This window comes from Echinops telfairi, unplaced genomic scaffold (assembly GCF_000313985.2).
Source record: "Echinops telfairi isolate 266 unplaced genomic scaffold, ASM31398v2 ScPeMD7_7412;HRSCAF=8450, whole genome shotgun sequence".
Classification (NCBI taxonomy): domain Eukaryota; kingdom Metazoa; phylum Chordata; class Mammalia; order Afrosoricida; family Tenrecidae; genus Echinops; species Echinops telfairi.
The window spans coordinates 6,944,654-6,963,780 of NW_022111312.1; the positions used below are offsets into that span (position 1 = coordinate 6,944,654).

The following is a 19,127-nucleotide window of genomic DNA, read 5'->3' on the forward strand; positions in this document are numbered from 1 at the left end:
GACCTGTGGGTCGCGACCCCTTTGGGAGTTGAGCGACCCTTTCACAGGCGTCGCCCAATTCATCACAGTAGCAAACTGACGGTGATGAAGTAGCAATGAACATAATTGTATGGTTGGGGGTCACCACCTCATGAGGAACTTTTGAAAGGGTCTCGGCATGAGGAAGGTTGAGAACCACTGAGTGAGAAGGCTACTGAAATAATGCAGGATGTGCTGACTTAGACCAGGTTTGTTCTAGTAGCAGTGGGCAGAACAGGGTTGCTGATGGTTTGGATGGGGGGAGAAAAAGTGTCAACAAGAATTCCAAGAGGGTTGGCCTGCACCTGAAAGCATGGGTGTACTGACAGAGAATGAACAAGTTTGGGGGAAAGGTCAGCATTCTGAACTAAGGACAAGTAGACAGTGGGCTGTGAGGTTGGAGATTAGGAATGAGCTGGGGCTGCTGAAGACAGAGACTTGGAACCCATCAGCAGCCTGTCATTGGTCTTTAAAGACAGGACCTGGACACGGTCACCAAGGCGTGTATAGAGAGAAAGTTCAGGGTTGAGCCCTTGCACATGACAGTGATTGGAGACCAGGAGATGAGGGGGGACCGGCAAAGGAGACTGAAGAGGAGAGGGGTGTGAGGTAGGAAGAAGATTTTCAAGGAGGAAACGTAACCAAAGGTGTTAGCTGCTGTTCTTGAAACAGTGTGGGGAATGGCCATTGGACCTAGCAGTGGGGAAAGTCATTGGTGACCTTGACTGGAATCCGTAGTCACATGGTGGGGGCAGTTGTGATCAAAATGGATTTGAGAGTGAGTTGGAGGAGAGGGACTTGAGATAATGAGTCCATCTGGACAGCTTTGTTGAGGAGTTTTGCAATAAAAGGTGGATGGATGGTGTATACTTCCCAAGTAGACTTGATATGTGAGCATGTGACTGGGACAGGGGCACCTTCCCCCTCCCCTTCTGGGCCTCACTGGTAACCCTATTCCAGGCAGAGCTAATAACGCTAATTTTTGAGCCAAGGGTTTTTTTCTTTTTTTAATGCTGCATCTCACAGTGGTGCCATAAAGCAAAATGCTGGAGACACTTTTATGAGCAAATTCTTGCAGCTGAGGCTCACTCAGTGGGACTTTTACTGGGCAGGGCCATTCCAATTCTGGTGTATTAAAGTAAGACCATTAGGCCCTTTGGAAAAATCCGAACTAGTAAACTTGCTAGATTGAATCTAACCCCAGAAATCAAAATGTTAGATTTCCTGTTGGTAGAACCCTTGAAAATGGGCTTGTAAAATTTCAACTGGGTCTTTTTCTTGATCTCTCCCCCCCCCCCCCTAAAATTAAGAGACATTCTTAAAATATGCCGTTTGTGTTCTCCTTTAAAAGAAAAACAGAGCACACCCTCCCAGTGCATGTCTGTCTTCAGCGCCTAATTGTAGCTGCAATCCTGATCCCTTTTTGGAAAGAATTCTCACCTCCAGCATTTATAAATCCCTCCCAGAGATTCCTGGTTTGTAATCCAGGATTTGAATGTTATCCCGAGTATTATTTTCTACTGTGCAAGTGCTTATGACCCAGGCTCTCGGGGTGAGGGTGATGCACCCAAACAACAGCTCGCCGTTCTCGCCGTTTCATCCCGTCGACCCTGGGGTCCACATTTCAGCGTGTGTGACTTAAAACTACTTGAAGCCGATAGGGAACTCTGCTTTCAGCTTCAAAAAGTTCTTTAAGAGCTGATAGGTTTGAGACTTCCTGAAAGCCCCACTGGAAAGTATCCCCATTTTGATGTGGCTGAAAATCTGTACAGATAGTGCTCATGAAAACTCCTCCAGAATGTTCCTCTGTAGTTGAGGACCGACAAGCTTGTAGTCCCTGGATTTGGATTTTCCCAAAATGCTGGCAGGTCAAGGTCTTCCCTATTGACAGAGGCAGCCCTGTCACTCCTTTTTCGGACCACTGAATGGTAAAGCTCACCCCACTTTGGGGTCAGTCGTGGCATCCAGCCTGATTGTGCGGGCAGGGACCAAAACTTCTCCTCTGAAGTTTGCCCAGTCAGGCACATCCAGGGAGATGTCTCTGTGGTGTGAGTATTCATCAGTTTGGCAGATTCTAGTAGAAGTAGTGCCCAACTTGTGTCTCAAGTTGATGGCCCAGGAGCTCCTATCAGTGTTCTCTGAAGCCTTCTGCATAGCACTAGTTTTGAGGTGCACGGCACAGAAGAGTTTAGGGACCAAAGAAGTGGGGAGATGGAGCTGTTTACAACTTCTAACAGGTTGGCTACATGACAGCCTAATAAAAGCTCTTCGAAGTCCTGCAGTGAAGAATCGTCCTAGTTTTGTTTAAAGCTATGTGACAGTGGGAATTCTTTTTTTTTTTTTTTTTGTCATACTGTTTTTATTAATTGGCTTTATAGGCTAAAGTGCATAGGAAAGAAAAAAGGAAGTGCATACGTAGGAAAGGGAGGTTTGTTGCGCCAACATTAGAAAGGACCTGAGATGACTAAGATTCTGTTCTAGGGACGACCAGACTGAGGGAATGAATGGATACATGTGCAGAAAAGTGGCAGGCCTAGGGGACACTCCTGGTGTGGGGCAGAAGCTGCTGCAATGCTACCCCTGCCCAGGTGAAAGCTGCAGAAGAGGCTGTCGGGAGGAAGGGTCCTGTTTTGCAGAGGTGCTGCTGGTCCAGAGTGTGGGCTCTTCATTCCATCCAGGGCCAAAGGGGAACCAGCATCGCTCCTGTTCTCCCAGACAGTGGGAATTCTTTAAGTGATTTATTAGCCTCCTGAGGAGCTGTTGTACTGAACATGCTCTGAGAATTCTATGCCATGAAATCCTGGCTGCATTTATATCCCTATGTTACTCTGAGTCCTCTGTCCAATAGTTATATTCCATAAGCATACACCACTCACAGAAAGGCCCAGGTACCCCTCAAATTAGAGAAAACGGCACTGTTATTTAATTAGCATTCTGTGGTGGAGACCACAAGGGTCTCTCCTTGCTGAACACTGCATTCCAGTGTTCTCGTAGGGCCAGGGCTCCGCCCTGGACCAGTTTTCATAATGGCCTCCTCCATTGCAGCTGATGTTGGTCTGTCCCTATCTTGCTTCACGATTGCCCAGACCTCAGACTCACTCTGGCACAGACAGATGGACAGACACCACCTGGGTGTCATGGGTAGTCTCAGCTGTGGCTCAAGCATGCCAAAAATCAAACCATGGACAAATGTGTTCTGTCTGCTACAAGCTGGCACTTGGACGCTATTGAGTCATGATTCCATTCTTAGCTGCCTGACCACTTGTGATCAGATTGAGGCACTGTTTCCTGGACACCGAATGGCTAAGATGGGAGAGCACTGCTGGATGACAGTGTGGCTAAGCGGATTTGTAACTGATGCTGTGGCCAGGCCCGACGTGGGCTGCTTATTGGATCACGTCAGCTTGGGGAGGGCTCCCGTGGTTTGCCTCAGAACTCGGTCCCGGCCCCATCTTGGCTAACTAAAAAAATTTTCTTTTTAAATAAGATGTGGATACCCACAGACTGTAATTTGATGAGATTTACAGATGATTTATGGATGGGAGAAGTGGCTAGTGCAGTGGATGACAGGATTGAGAGCTGGTTGATCTGAGGTGGTTAAAATGCTAGGTGAGGGCACTTGTGAGGTGGGATTTAAAAGGATCCCAGAGACCAAACCGCCAAGTCAACCCCAACGCATAGTGACCCTATAGGACAGAGTAGAACTGCCTCTTAGAATCGCCCAGGCTGCAGTCTTCATGGGAGCAGACACCACACTTTGCTCCTCAGTGGCTTGGGTTCAAACCGCCAACCTTTCCTTTAGCAGTCAACCGCTTCACTGCCAAGGCTACCATTAGTCATGGTGAGTCAGACGTGGGGGTATAGATGGGACAGACAGCTAGGAAGTTAAGGACTTGGATTTAAAAGTAATATGGTTTAAGTAAGAAGTCTTTGTTGCATTTTCTTTAAGTGCAGCTAATGTTGACGAGTCCCTGAAGAACGATGAACATCCAATTCAGATTGTTCTTGGGGCCGGGGAGATGTGGTCACAGAGCGATTCATGGGAGTTTTAAGTTTTAGTAGTGTTTTATTTCTTAAGCAGAGTGGTGAGTCCCTGCAATATTCGTTCAAGTCTTTTACTTGCTTTAAATATTTAATAAATTTAACAGACTCCAGAAGCCGCCGTGGAGCATTTGTTCATAGACAAGATGCAGCAGCAGCAACAAGGGAAGCGATCAATTCGTATCCGATAATCTGTCTGTGGCACGCGGCAGTCCAGGTTTGGGGTACTGTTCAGTCCTGAGTGCTACACATGGATAGGGAGCCTCTTGGTGCATCAATATTGGGGTGCATTTTTTGAGAGGTAATAGGTATGGAAACTATGAAAAACAGTCAAGAAAATGGGCCATACTTAACCGATCAAGAAATGACCAAGGGGGGAAATGCAATGCCTGCTATTTAAAGGGATGTTGAAAGACTGGTTTTTTTGTTTTTTTTTCTCCAGAAGGACAAAGTTAGGGCTGTGGGTGGAATCCATTTCCTACACAACAGAAGGAAGCACTCCGGTGGCTGAGACGACTGTGGGTTTTCAGTTCTTCACCCAACAGCATTCAAAGAGAGGCAGGTGTCCACCTCTTGTTCCGAGCCTTCTTTCAAGCGGAAGTGGTGCAACTCGTTGGTTTCCAACAAAATCGTTCTGACTCACGGTGATCTCGTGAGTATGAGAGCAGACACGGGCTCCTTAAGTTTTCAGGGGCTGGTTTGGAGACACTTGGGAATGGACTCGAATCTCCAACCTTTGATTCCCAGCCAAGCTGTTAGCTGTTTGTCTCTTTCAGAGATTCTTGTCCATCTCCATACCCCCGTTAATTCCTCAGTCTAAAACTCTGAGATGCGAGCAAGTATGACGTGATCAGCCAGTGAATACTTTGCTTCGAAAGAGTGTCTACCCGCAGAGAAGGTGGCAGAGGTGTGACGGTCACACTTAGAGTGCACATGTGCACGTGAATAGCAGAGGCATCACTAAGGGACCCAGAGATCAAGTGTGCCATCCTGTGTGTCCTTGACCAGTGTTTACGTAGGCAAACTCTGGGACGAATTCGCTCTTGGAACGATTGTTTTTAGTATAGTTTGCTTGAAGTTGGGAAGTCAGAAATTTTGAAACAGACCAGCTGAGTTCTTGGATCCCAAGTTTTTGTGTGACAGATTGGAGCCTCTTTCTGTCGCCATGGGGTAAATAGAAACCCACTATGGATTTATAAATGTTTCATATGAAAAGCCTACTGGATGGCTTTTTAAATGTAATATTTGGAACAGTATAGTTTCATAATTAGGACTTTGTGGATCCTAGACACCATGAGTTGGAATTGACTCTCCGGCAGCAAGTTTGGGCTATTTTGGGTGTAGAGTGCTGTTAGTAGTGAGCTGGATTTGTGTGCTGGGTGCAGAAATGATTGCATCTGTCGGGCGCTCTGCTGCAGGTTTTTTATGTGCATGGCTGTCTTGTTGCTGAGGGGTGACTGCACGTTCTGCAGATGCTCAGGCTGCAAGGTCAGAGAATCTCATGTCACGCAGGATGTTTTAGGGCCTGGCTCCCCTCCTTCTCACCGAGGAGGAAGACATGCACAGTCAGTCACTCTCGTAGCACAGCTAGTTAATGAAAAACCTGTGAGTGAGAATCTTGGTTTCCTTTCCATAAGCATAACCAGATTTCCATTACATCTCACTGCTCTGACAGTGCAGCTGATCATGCTGATATGTTCCCGAAAATGTTATCAAATGTATTTGAGTGTTCTATCACTTCACAGCTCCTTGGGGAAATCATTATCATTAGTTCATTTGTAAAGTGTAACTCTGTCTTGAACATAAATAACTCCTTGCTTTTTAAACTGTAAGTTAACGTGGTTGTGTATGAGGACTTCATGTGGGCTTTTGTTTCTTATTAATTTTTTTTGTATATTAAACCAACATTGCCTCCCTGGGCTAAATCCTACTTGGTTCTGGTCTCTCTCTCTCTCTTCTCTTTTAATGGGTTTCATTTGTTGAAGACTTAAAATCTGTATGCATAGAGATCTTGATCTGTATTTTTCCTAGGTTTTCCTTGTCTGGTTTTGAGATCAGGATGATAGCAGAATTATCTGCAGTGTATCTTCTCTTGCATTTTTGAGGAGAGTTTGAAAAGCACTGGTGTGAATTCTTGTTTCAGTATTTGCTAGCATCCACTAGTGAAACCACCTGGGCCGGAGCTTTCCTTGTGGGGGGGATTTTGAATGACTATTCATGCTCCTTCTCATGCTAGAGCTCTCCGGGTATTCTAGTTGTTTTTTTTTAAATTTCGCTAGTTTGTCTTTCTAGGAATCTGTTCTTTTCACCTAGCTCACCTAATTTGCTTACGTGCAGTGGCTTGTAGTATAATATAAAAATGATGAACTCAGAATCAGATTGCCTCCCTTCTTTAGGGCTTATTGTTGCTGTCTGTCTATAGACTTGCTGCTTGTGTACAGACTTCTCTGGGCTACTCTGTAAAGTTTGTCATTTCTTGTCCTGCCCTGCCATGCCATTGGAGTCTCTGCTGAGTTAACTTAGTCATCCTTAAATACTTTGAACCATAAGTCACCTCTCCTTTCCCAAGGGGCTGTCTGGGTGTTGGCCAAAAATTCAGTGGTTCACCAGTTTGCTGTAGCCTCCGCTCCCTGCTTGTGCACAGTCTCGCTGTCAGACAGAGTTTACGAGATCGAGGCCCTCTCAGAGTGTCCCTGGGCCTTCACACAGCCCCCTTGCTGCAGCACAGTCTTCTGACCTACTCCCAGGAGTAGGTCGGATTTCCAGAGCCCCCTGTAGACATTCCATTTTCCTTTTGTTTTTAATGGGGCGCAGCCTCACTAGCCCCAACTAATAGGGTCACCACAGACCACTGCTGTGGGCAGCAGTTGCCCTGACTGCTTTTGACATACCCCGTTCAGGTCACAATCAAGACAGGCGCTGAGAATGGCGGTTTTCAGCGAGTTACCAGACTGGTCAGACAGTGACAGTTCTTTGAGGATGTGGCTCCTCCAAACCTGTTTTGGCAGCTGGCTCTCACAACTCCCCTGGTTAGGAGGCTTTGAGTTGTCCAGGCTACTGTGGAGCCAGTGAGAGGAGGGGCGGGATTAGAGGAGGTCAAATGCCAGGGCTTGCTTGTAAGGTTGCTTGGAATGGTGCAGCATTTTTGTTAATTTTGAAGTTATGATAAAGGTGATTTTGACTACCTTTTGCTAGTATTCAAACTCTCTGGGTTTGTCTTGGTACATCCCAGTCATTTGATACTTGACTGATGCGCAGTGCGACCAAAGAATGCGTTTGGCAGCTCCAGGATGGTGATGTCCAAGTGTATTAAGGGTAGACTGACCAAGGCTGGCCCTTGAGTATCAGCAGGCCTGGCTTAGTTTTCCGAACCTCCAGAAGGAGGCAGGAGTTGTTATGGCCCTGGTGACAAAGATGATGCCAGGGCCCTGAACCTCCAAGACTCTCCCAGCAAGGGCTCCCTAAGAGTGAATTCACAAGTAGAAGGGTGCTAGCAGAGAGCAAGAGCTTAGTCACGCTTTACCTTGTCAAGGCCCGCGCCCCCTGCACAGTACTTCGTGAAACAAGGCCAAGGCCTCCTTGTACAACGAGTCTCCCATGTCCATGTGCGCAGTCTGACCTGGTCTCGTGTTTCCTCTGGCCTGTGTATTTGGTGTCTTGAAGTGGCCCTAAGGGAGTGCTACAGAGCGCACATTGCTGTAAACAGCTGGTTACTGCTCTCCTTTTTATCTGCGGGGAGGTTGCGGCATTCAAATGTGGAACAAACCGTGCTCACTTGATCCTGCATAACTTGACTGTGCTGCAGATCATGTCGGGCTCCTCCTCCTGCCAGCACTGTCCATCTTTCGCGCCCAGCCAAGTTTGTACATTAGTCTCGGACGAAACCCGTCATTCCCCTAAGGTAGGGCTGGAGAACAAAAACAACTAATAGCTAAAATGGCCCATTTCCTCTGGATACTGTTGGGGATATGAAATTCAGTCCAGGCATAACATTAATTTCTCCATATCAGATCTTACAATTCTAGTTAATAGCCTGAGCTTTCAGTTAAATATATATATTTCGATCCCTACATTTGCAATCTCTGTTTTTACATAGAATAAGAATTTGAGATTTTTATGTAACTAGACATTTCATGGCATGGATAATTACTGTGAATTGTGGTTGTTAGATGTTGTCGGGTGGGTTCTGATTCATAGTGGCCCTGTGAACAACGGAAGGAAACACTGCCCGGTCCTGCACCATCTTTACAATCATGTTTCAGCCATTGTGTCGATGAGCCTCCCTGAGGATCTTCCTCTTTTTCTGCCGATCCTCCACTTTTCCAGGCATGATGTCCGTCCCCAGAGACTGGTCCCTCCTGATATATGTCCAAAGTACATAAGACAGAGACTTGTTGTCCTCCCTTCAAAAGACTGTCTGGCTTCATTTCTTCGGAGACAGATTTAATTCATTGTTCTGGAAGTCGGTGATGTATTCCACATTCATCGCCAAGGCTGCAATGCAAAGGCACCGTGCTCTCTCCCTCCGCCTTTCTCGCTGGTCAGCTGTTGTTGCGTGCTTATGTGGCGATTGAAAGACCGTTCTTTGGACCAGTGCACTCCTGTCTTCCAAATGACCCCTTTGCTTCTTACCACTTTGGATGTGCCCAGGGCAGTGCACGGTTAGATTTCATGACTGCGGCTTCCATTGATGTTGCTTGGGAATCCAAGTAAAATAAAATCCTTGACAACAGCAATTTTTTTTCTCGTTGTTTTTGGTGGTATTGGTTCCTGGCCCGGTGGTGAGGATTCTTGTTTGCTTCATGTTGAGGTGTAATCCCCACTGAAGGCTGCCTTTGATCTGCATCAGATTCATGCTTCAAGTCCTCTTCATTTCAGTAAGAAAGACTCACTCACTCGGCATCTTGCAGGTTGTTCATGAGTCTTCCTCTGGCCACGATGCCTCGCTCTTCTTCACACAGTCTAGCTTCTTGGATTATTTTCCAAAACCCACCAGCCTGCAATTTTGTAAGATAGAAATGTACGTGCCCCTTAGTAAAAAGTAAAGGGATTCAGTTCTAAACCTGGGCTAAACCTGTATTTTTTTGCCGCATGTGTTAGATAATCATTTAATCAAATAATCTAAGATGTAATATTAGATGGTAGTACAACAGTTTTGAAATCTTATGAAACTGGAAACATTTGCTTGTAGTATTTTTCCACCTCGGAGTGTTTTGTTAATGAGACATTTTATACTGCCATAAACCCAGGGCAATAATAAAGGTGTTGATTGATTTTTGGATGACAAGGGCCTTCTCTAATTGCAGAATTTGACATTTGTGTCACTTGTGCTGTTTTAGGTGAGCAAGACATGGAAGGTGATTTCAGAAGATGAAGTGCTGTGGTACAGACTGTGCCAGCAGGAAGGGCACCTTCTCCAGAGCAGCATTGCTGATTATTCCTGCTGGAAGCTCATCTTCCAGGAGTGCCGAGCCAAGGAGCACATGCTCAAGACCAACTGGAAGGTAAGCAGTGGCCAGTACCATTACCTGCAGAAGAGTGGCCAGCAAGGGCATGGCAGCCTAGGCCGGGGATTAAACTCGGTCCCTTGAGTTACAGCTGGGGGTGAATTGCCAGGAAGATCATGGGCAGTGGGGTACACATCCCCCTCCAGGTACCTGGGGATTTGCCCATTTTGTTCTCAGTATCAGCCTCATTTTCAAATACCCGAGTCCTCTTGCTCTCTAGGGGAAGGAGGGTGAGATTGGGTAGGCGGCACCTTGCCCCACAGATAGTGAGGATCTTTGAGGCCCCCTTTTCACTATACAGCCCCCGTTCTTTCACTTTTCCCAACCCTCTGGATGGACCAAGACCCCCAGTCACCATCTGAATGCAAAAGAGGCGCTGAAAAATGTTTGTTCCAGTAAATGTAGGCGAGTGATTATGAGATGTCTCTAAGTACTGTCGCCTTTTCCCTCACATAACCCATTGGCTTGCTTCCACCACATTTATCACTTTGAAATCTCTACAGAAATATTAGATCACAGATCAAAATCTGCACAGTGAAGTGTTTCCATAGGAAATAACTGTCAAGAGCAGTGTTACATAAAAGCTGTTTGAGGCAGGACAAGACACCAGAGTGGTGGCAGTGTTTCTTTTCCACCTGGTTCTTTCCAGCTGGAGATCGACTTGTCCAGAAGGGGTAGAAGGGTACTCTTTCCTCCCCTGTAGAGGTCAATCCTAATAGACTTTGAGGTTAACAAGCTTTGCTCATTGCTGATGGTGACATATTGCCTGTGTGCATGCCTGTCCCCAGTAATCTCATAACCTCATTAGTGACAGATCTTCTCGGCAACAGTATTTCTCCAATTCAGGGCGTCTTGACCACAGCACCACTGACATTCTGAGCCACATACTTCTTTGTTGTTGGTGGCGGTGGGGGCTGGGCAGGTGCTGTCCTGTGCATTGCAGGAGGTTGAGCAGCATCACTGGCCTCCACTGTCAGGTACTACCAGCACTTCTCTCTCTCTCTCTCTCTCTCTCTAGTTGTAGTAACTCAAATCATCTTCACACGCGGCCACATGCCCCCTAGGGGGACAAAATTGGCCACTCTTCTCAGGACAGTTAACTCTAACCCTAACCACTCCTCTAAGGATAACTAACACAACGCAATAAGCTCACCTTTGGGGGACTCACTTGGCCCGATGAGGCGGTGTGGTGAACACAAGTGAAAGGAAGGGCCGGAGGTCTGAACACAGAAGCAGTCCCGACAGCAGGCGATCCAGCCATGGACAGAGGAGTGGGCCGGGTGGGGGATTTAAGAAAGCTCTTAAGAGTTGGGCCTTCACTTGGAGCATTTCAGTTCAGAACGAAGTGGTAGTTTTCACTGGATCTGTGAGTTTGGCCGCTACACGTAGTCCTTGTCCCCTAGCTCAGATTCAGAGGTGTCAGACCTGGAGAAGGAGGAAGTAGCAGGTAAGTTTTTTTTTCTTCCTCTTTGGTAATTTAGAAATCGAGGGAGGGAGAGAGCGGCAGGTACAACTACATCATTTGGGCTGGAGGCGGCAAAAGTGAAGGTGTTTCAAGACCCACCATATAGCATTTGGCACTCAATCACACTTCCTAGGCGGTGTACCGTTTAATGGACCGTCTGTCTTCATTTTTCTCTAACAAGCACAAAGCCATATGCTTGGTAGGTGCTCAGAACATGGTGGTTATCTGAGTGAGCTGGAAAACAAAACAAAAACTGCAAGCTGAATATAAGGGAGACTTCCATTTGGAGCGTCTTAGGCCAATTTCCCCACACCGTTAAGTCCATGCTAACTCAGTGTTGGCTAGACAAGTGCCTAGGGCTCTGCCCACTGGTCACAATGCTGTGGCGCCACTCAGGGTTGGCTTGCAGATGCATTGGCCCTGTTGTTTGGTGTATTATCTCCTAGGTTGGGGCTGGGAGACCCTAGAAAGAATCCCAGGATTATTTTGGAAGCTCCACATGGGGGATGGCCTATCAATGCATGAATTTCCCTAGACCAGTCACATCCAGCCTGGGCCCAGTCTGCATAAACTCTCCTTCGCCCTGGACCCACAGGATTTCTCTAGGACTAGAGTACTGGCATGGGCACGGAGCCTGTGGGTAGCAGGCAGGGCAGAGTCAGGACGGACACCAGTGAGCCCCGCAAGCATGCAGACTTTCAGTTCAGACGCTTGCTCTTCTTCCAGTGCCTCTTCTCTCCCCAGAGCTTTTCTACGATGGCCAGAGAGCTGACTTCTGACCATGAGCCCTCCTCCCTGGGTCACTGCTAGCAGGGCCACGCCATTTGGATATGTTGGCCCTTATCTCTCAGCCTTAGGCTTGGCCCTCAGGTTAAGTAAGGCCATTATGCAGATAATCCCACCATCTCGAACCGTGCCTGGGACACAGCGGTTTAATAAATGGTGATTTTCCATGGGATGGATGTCACCAGCCTTCCCCGAATATAAATGATATGATAACAATAGTGATAGCAGCCACCATTTATCGAACACTTACTGTATGCTGAGGAACAGGGCTTGGCACACACATGCACTGTTTCTCATCCTTGTGCCAGTCCTGCCAAGTGAAATTATGGGTTACTTGATCTTCTTGAAAACCTGTATTCGTGTTTGCATTTTGTCTTGAACTGCCTGCCTCTTTCCCACCTTCCTTGTGTAAAAGACTTTATATTTGTCAAGAGTCTCTTTATTTTTGCGTAAACTTGCTACCACCCAGTTGATTGTGATTCATAGTGGCTGTAGACTAGAACAGAATTGCCCCGTAGAGTGTTCAGTGTGTACAAAGGCAGACTGCCACGTCTCTCTCCCGTAGAGCGACTGGTGGATTTGAACCACAGACCTTTTGGTTTGCACCCTAGCACTGACACTTTTTTTGGTGTCCTGATGAGTACTATTTGTGTGCGTGTGTCTATACATATATATACATATATAAACATAGAAAGGAGATTTAAAAACTTGGAAACATGGAATTAAAAGATAGTGGAGGCATTCAGAACATTTTGAAGTTTGTTTGCTTGTTTTTTAATCTGTGATAAGTGATTATTGTACAATAATTCAGGACTCACAGAAGGGTACATAATGTAGAATATGCCTTTCTCTCTGCCCATCACTTAGTTTCCTCCCATAGGAGGAGCCCGAAGTACCGGGTTTTAGGGTTTCCTATAAATGCGATTTCCATGGAACTACGAAAGTCTACAATCCTAAACCATTTCCTCCACCTCCTTTTTCTCCAGTCTGGAATTTCATCTCTCTGTCTGCGTGTGTGTGTGTGTGTGTGTGTGTGTGTGTGTGTGTGTGTGTCTGTCTGTCTGTCTGTCTGTCTGGGAGGAGCTGTTTACAGGTGTCACTCAATAATTTCTCTTCTCCCACCTGAATGTCTCCTAACCTGTAGACACAGATAGTACTGACTTAATGATAGGATTTCGTAAATACCCTTGATAGCAGTTTCCTTATGACTGATTTTTATTTATCAATAGCTTTATAAATCTTTGAGGTAGGAAACATCTGCTAGTGAACATCTGCAGATAACCTCCGCAGAGTATATGCTGCGACATGTGCTAGTTCAAATCAAAACCCAGTGGACCGCGAGGTCTGCCGTCACGTGACTACCTTGTAAGTCGGGGGCTGGCTGTCCTCCCACTAGTGGAGGGTCCTTCCCAGTCTAGTGCCCCCACCTTTCCCTTATGGTCCTGGAATCTCCTTTAGGACAGGGCCAGTGAGTCACACGCCCACTGCCTTTCATGGTCTGGTCACAGGCAATTGCTGTTACTTAACCCATCCTTGTTATCTTCGTCCCGTGAACGCCACGATGACCTGGAAGGTGGCACACGCTGTGGGGACCTCTGTGGAATGCAGGTGAAAGTGAAACGGCGTGTCTTGGGCTATCCCAGGAAGAGGATACATTGCCCCTCCCCCTCTGTCCTTCTACAGAAGCGCAAAGGAGCTGTGAGTGAGCTGGAGCACGTTCCGGATGCTGTTCTGTGTGATGTTCATTCTCATGATGGAGTGGTCATTGCTGGGTAAGCAAAATAAATAATTTTTTCCTTAGCCACTGTCCAGCGTGACATCTTTCATTTTTCATGTCCCACCGTGTGGGCACCTGTGACCTTCCCTTCCCTGGAGGGTCGGCGCCTTCCTCAACCCCAGCCGCCCGTGCGTAAGATGGAACATCTCTGGAGTGGAGACTCGAGGGCTCGGAAGTCAGTGGTGAGAAGCCAGTGGCTGGGCAAGTGCTCTTGGTCATTTGTCTCCATAACGTCTCCCCTAGCTTTTAAATCCCTCTCGGGGTGTATAATGTTAGGTTTTCAGGAAGGCAACCAGTTAGCATTTTATGCGGACATAAAAAAGTCAAGCAAGAATAATAAGGGCTGATGTAAAGTGGGACTGCGCTTATTTTCTTCTTCTGAAACCTTGCCTCTGAGGAAGGCCTGTGGGCACACACAGTCTTCCTTTTCCACCACATAGTGCGACGTATTGGCTGTTTAAGTTGTCCTGAAAGAGGCTTTTTATGTGTCTCCGTGGGCCAGAAATTTAATTTTAGCTTCTGAATATCCCTTTGGCTTCTGTTCCAAAACCCACTTTCATGAATTCTTCATATTTTGCTACAGTTACGTTTATGTCTGTCATATTTTGCTACAGTTACATTTATGTCCACCTTTAGAGTCTAATAAGCTGAGCCATTTTCTTTTGGGTGTGTTGACAACGACTTCTCACTTTGTATAATTACGACCTCAACGCAGAGGCCAGAGCCTAGAAAGAGTCTGCGGGAGTTTGAGAGGGGCCACCTACGAGAAGTTTTTCCTTCCACCTACGAGAAGTTTTTCCTTCTGTCGTCGTCGTCGGGTGCCGTGCACTCCATTGGACGCACAGTGCCCCTGTGTGCGACAGAAGGGCACACTGCTCATCCCGAGGAGCCGGCCTCCCAGTCACGGGGGTGTTTGAGCCCGTTGTTGCAGCCACTGTGTCCCTCCGTCTTGTCTAAGGCCTGCCCCTTTTTTCGATGCCCCTCTACTTCTCTACCAAGCATGCTGCCTTTCTCCAGGGGTCAGTCCTTCCTGACCACACGTCCATAGTGCTTGGTATGAAGTCTCACTGTCCCCCCCGTCCCCCCCCAACAAACAGCATTCTGACTTTACTTCTTCCCAGACAGACTTACTTGTTCTGGTCGTCCATGGTGCTAATGTTACACCTGAACGACTTCCGGTAAAGGAAGCGACAGAAAGTTTGGTCGTCTGCATGTTGCAGGTGGTAAATGAGTCTGCCACCAGTCCTGAGGCCGCCACCTCCTTCGTGCCGTCCAGCGTCTCAGCTTGTTTGCTCAGCACATAGATGGAGTGAGTGTGATGAAAGGATACACCTCGCCAGTAGAAAGCCAAATCACCCCAGACTCAGAACTGCATAGCAGCTGAGTCTTTGTCTTTTAAAAAAAACAAGAAACTTTCATTCGGGGCTCTTAACATCTCATGACAATCCATACATTCCTCCAGTGTGTCAAGCACATTTGCACATATGCCACCATCATCATTTTCAAAGCATTCTCTTCCCCACTTGAGCCCCTGATATCTGCTCCCCATTTCTTACCCTCCCTCCCCGACCCACCGTCCCTCATGAACCCTTGATAAGTTATAGATTATTATTTCCATATCTTACATTGTCCTCCGTCACCCCTCACGCATTTTTCCGTTATCCGTCCCCACTGGGAGGGGGTTCTAGATTGATCCTTGTGGAGTCTTTTTCTGTAGAGCAAATCTTTTCCTTAGGAAGTATTTCTTAGCAGCAATTGAATTGAGCCTCCAAGTTGTCAGATCATTGTAATGTTTGGTTGTGTGCACTGCCTGACTGTGAACAAGTGTTTCGAGGCTAGTACCCTTCTTGGGAGTGCTGAAAAGCTATTATTTTTAGAAAACATTTTAGGGGAGAAATCTACATTTCTGTTTCTGTAGCAGTCAGTGAAGGAGTCTTGATGGGGCTGTAGTTAAATGCTTGGCTGCGGACAGAAAGGTTGGTGGTTACACTCGCCGAGAGCCGTGTCAGGAGAAAGACTTGGTGATCTGCTTCTGTGAAGGTAGCACCCTTCAGGGAGGGAGAGGAAATGAGCTGATACCAAGGGCTCAAGTAGAAAGCAAATGTTTTGAGAATGATGGCAACAAATGTACAAATGTGCTTGACACGATGGATGCATGAATTGTGATAAGAGCTGCATGAGCCCCCAATAAAATGATTTTTTAAAAAGGTAGCAGCCTAGACAACTTCATGGGGCCAGACTGCTACTCTTGTTACTTGGGGTCTCTGTGCATCTGAATGGACCCAGTAGTACCCAAAAGAACAGTTGTCAGCGTTACCTTTGGTTGATGGACGTCTCTGATAAACCGTGGAGCTACGAGCTCGTGACTCCTAAGTCCTTTCCTGCCATGCATTCTTAGGCGTTAACCCAGGGATGACTCCTACAGCACTTACATGCGTCTGGTTTCAAGGGGTCTGTCTCCACGTAGCATGTCAGAAGGCACTTGGGGACAGGGTGTTGAGACAGGACTCATAGAGCAAGAAAAGGAGTGAGAAACCGAGAATCTCTCGTCTGGATGTGGTGACTGGGAGAGAAAGGCAGGCCGCGCATCCCAGTGGCAGACCTCCTTTTCCCGCCTCTCCGCTCCCTGGGGGTCAGCTCAGCATTACCGGCGATGCCAGCTTGTCAGGCAGCGCCATGGCAGAGTTTGTGGATCGATGAGATGAAACTTGATCCGTGGGTCAGAGAGGCTCCGAGTCTCCGCTTTTGCAGCGAACCTTACGTTTATGGTCTAGCATCAGCTACTTCGATCTCGCCGGTGTGTCGAGCATCTTGTGTTTATCATTAAAATTTTATCTGGTGGTTACGATGCTTGTTTTCTGGGTCAGATCTTGAATCCCTTTTCATTTGAGACAGTGGTGTTTGTGGTTACCTCATTCCCAATCAATGTCGTACTCACCAGGCTTTCTACAGTTATGCATCTCCAAGGAGATTCGTCAAGAGACCCCGCACCATTGCTTTCTCTCGTAGCTTACCTCACCTTTCTCTTATTTGGCCTCGTCTCTCCCCCTTTTTTTCTTCCTTTTGCGTACAAAGGGCAAGGACTTTGTCCTGTGGATCTGGAGGGAAAGTCTATAGCATGTTTGTACTTATTAAATGTATTTCAAATAATTGATGGAGAGTAGAGACTATTCAGACATCTGCTTTTCCTCCACCATGTCTGTCCTCCTTTGTCAATGTTCCTGGCTGTTGCACCCAGGCTGGTTTTGTTTTTCGTTTTTTGTCTTTTAATGATAACATGTAAGTTGTCAAAGAGTATTGATACTAAGTGGGTTGTAATTGACGACATGCTGAAACTGTCTCGGCCGTCAGCGATGACCACAGACTTGTCAGTGTTGGGGGCCTTCAAAAACAGGTCCTCCTAAAGCCGTGGTTTCTGAGAGGATCTATCAGGCCAGGCCAGTCCCGGCAGAGTCGGCTCCTCAGGTTACAACGACTGCTCTCTGAGGATCCCCAAGAGGCTCATCTGGATAGCATTTCTCAGAAGACGTGCGGTGATCACGGGCTGCTGACAGGGAATTTTTAAGCAGTTCGACATGGGCCAGGGAAGAGGTGCTGAGGAACTTTTTCCCACGACCACTGTGCCTGCTCCTTCTTTGAGAGCCGCAAGGGCCATCCTGCAAGGGTCTTGTTGGGAAACCCTACAGCCCTTCCAGACTTCCTTTCCAACAGACGTGGAAAGAAGCACTCCTTGAGCACCTCAAGCAGTGGTTCTCAGCCGTGGGTCGTGGGTCCAATGACCCTTTCACAGGGTTCACCTGATCCATCACAGTAGCAAAATGACAGTGATGAAGTAGCAACAAAACTAGTTTTAAGGTTGGGGGGTCACCACCACACGGGGCCCTGTATTAACGGGTCAGGGCTTGAGGAAGGTTGAGAACCACCGCCCTCGAGACTGGGAAAGCTGCCATTTTGACGGGTTGTAATGGAAGCACTCAGTTCTGCAGATGGTGGAGGGTACATCAGACAGCACTTCGCATGAGACACCTGTCCAATAAAGGTTCCTATGATTTTGTCGCAGGACCTTGTGACATGCCCCCTCGGAGCATGCGACAATCATTTTTCAGTGTACAATTCAGTGTACCTTTAGTGTCGTCCAACTGTGATCACTATCTAGTTCCAACACTTTCTCCCCCCACGAGGAAACCCCCTACCTCTAGTACCCAGTAGCAGTCAGCCCAGCTCCCCGCTCCGTCACCCCTGGCCACCACGCTCTTCTTGCTTGTCTCTCTTCTGGCTCTGTGAATCTGCCTTCCAGCCTCATTTGTATTACAGTGAGCTTCACAATTACTTCAATCCTGGTCCTCCCTACTCTTTCCCCGACCGAACGCGATTAACCTGAAATCACGCCTGCACTGTTAAAACTCAGGCCTCAAGTACCAGTCATGCAAATAGGACCTCACTCTCGCGTACGTGATGCTTGCATGGGAAACTGACGTGATTGTCAATGCTTTGGCTTTCTCCCTCTGATTCATAAGGTCTTTGTGTGCTTACTGCTTCCTGACATGTGGAGCCCTTAGAAATTTGTTTCCACTCCTGTGTCTCCATTATTCTCCTCAGCCGGCCTTAGGGATTTCCTGCACTGTTCTTTCGGTCATCTGTGACCACATATATCTAGCTTCTAAGTTGTATGCATATACAGTACAGCTCATCCTTGACAGTGTACAGTTCACTGATCAAAAAAAAAAGTATTCACGGGGTTGTGCGTCCATCACCATTGTGTAATTCCATAATTTTTATAATGTTTTTTTTTCCCACCCCAAAATGAAACTTGTGCCCTATGACTCTCTATCATTCCCTTAGTACGCGCCCCCACCCACCCGCACTGACTCATCCCAGCCTCCATAGCCACTACGCTCCCGTCTCTCTGAATTGGGCTTTTCTGGATATCGCACATAAAGGGGTCATGCAGTAGGTGGTTGTTTGTGACAGGCTTTTCATTTAGTGTTTCTGGGGGTCATTTGCATTGTATTGGACACCATTGTAGCATTCCTTTTTTAAACTTATTTTAGTGGGGGCTCTCACAGCTCTTAAACGTCCCATAGAAGTTGAGCGCGGCGAGCGCCAGCGCCACGCCGGGCTGGTCAGGAGGATCACGGCCGTGCAGCTGCCATCCTGGGCAGCATGCCAGGCGTGTCGCTCTTCCTCCTTGCCCTCCTCTATCGCTGTGTGGCCGGCAACAGTCAACAGTCCCAAGATGTGGGAATGAGAGTGGCGCTTTCTCGGTCGCAGGGGCCCAGCCCACCCTCACCCTTCCCTCCATCCCTTCTACAATGTACAAAGCAACTACACCTGGAGTTTTGTACATTGTCACAATGTACAAAGCAACTACACCTGGAGTTTTCCAAATCACTTTCATTCCCTCAAAGTCTTCCTTAACCCCGTGGAACAAGAAGCTGCCACTGAATAGGGCTGCTGGCTTTTCTACTCCCCTCCCCAATATAAATATACAGTGAACCCTCGTTTATTGCGGTTAATCGGTTCTAGACCCTAC

General features: G+C 47.3%; 1 protein-coding gene across 2 annotated transcripts in view; it reads left to right on the forward strand.

Moving 5' to 3' along the window:
* Positions 1 to 19,127, forward strand: part of FBXW8 (F-box and WD repeat domain containing 8) — a 133,807-nt gene that overhangs the window by 31,467 nt on the left and 83,213 nt on the right. For both annotated transcript variants that reach the window (XM_045296761.1, XM_045296760.1), the window contains exons 3-4: positions 9,399 to 9,563; positions 13,501 to 13,589. In XM_045296761.1, coding sequence (XP_045152696.1) covers positions 9,399 to 9,563; positions 13,501 to 13,589 — 254 coding nt within the window. The remainder of the gene's footprint in view (positions 1 to 9,398; positions 9,564 to 13,500; positions 13,590 to 19,127) is intronic.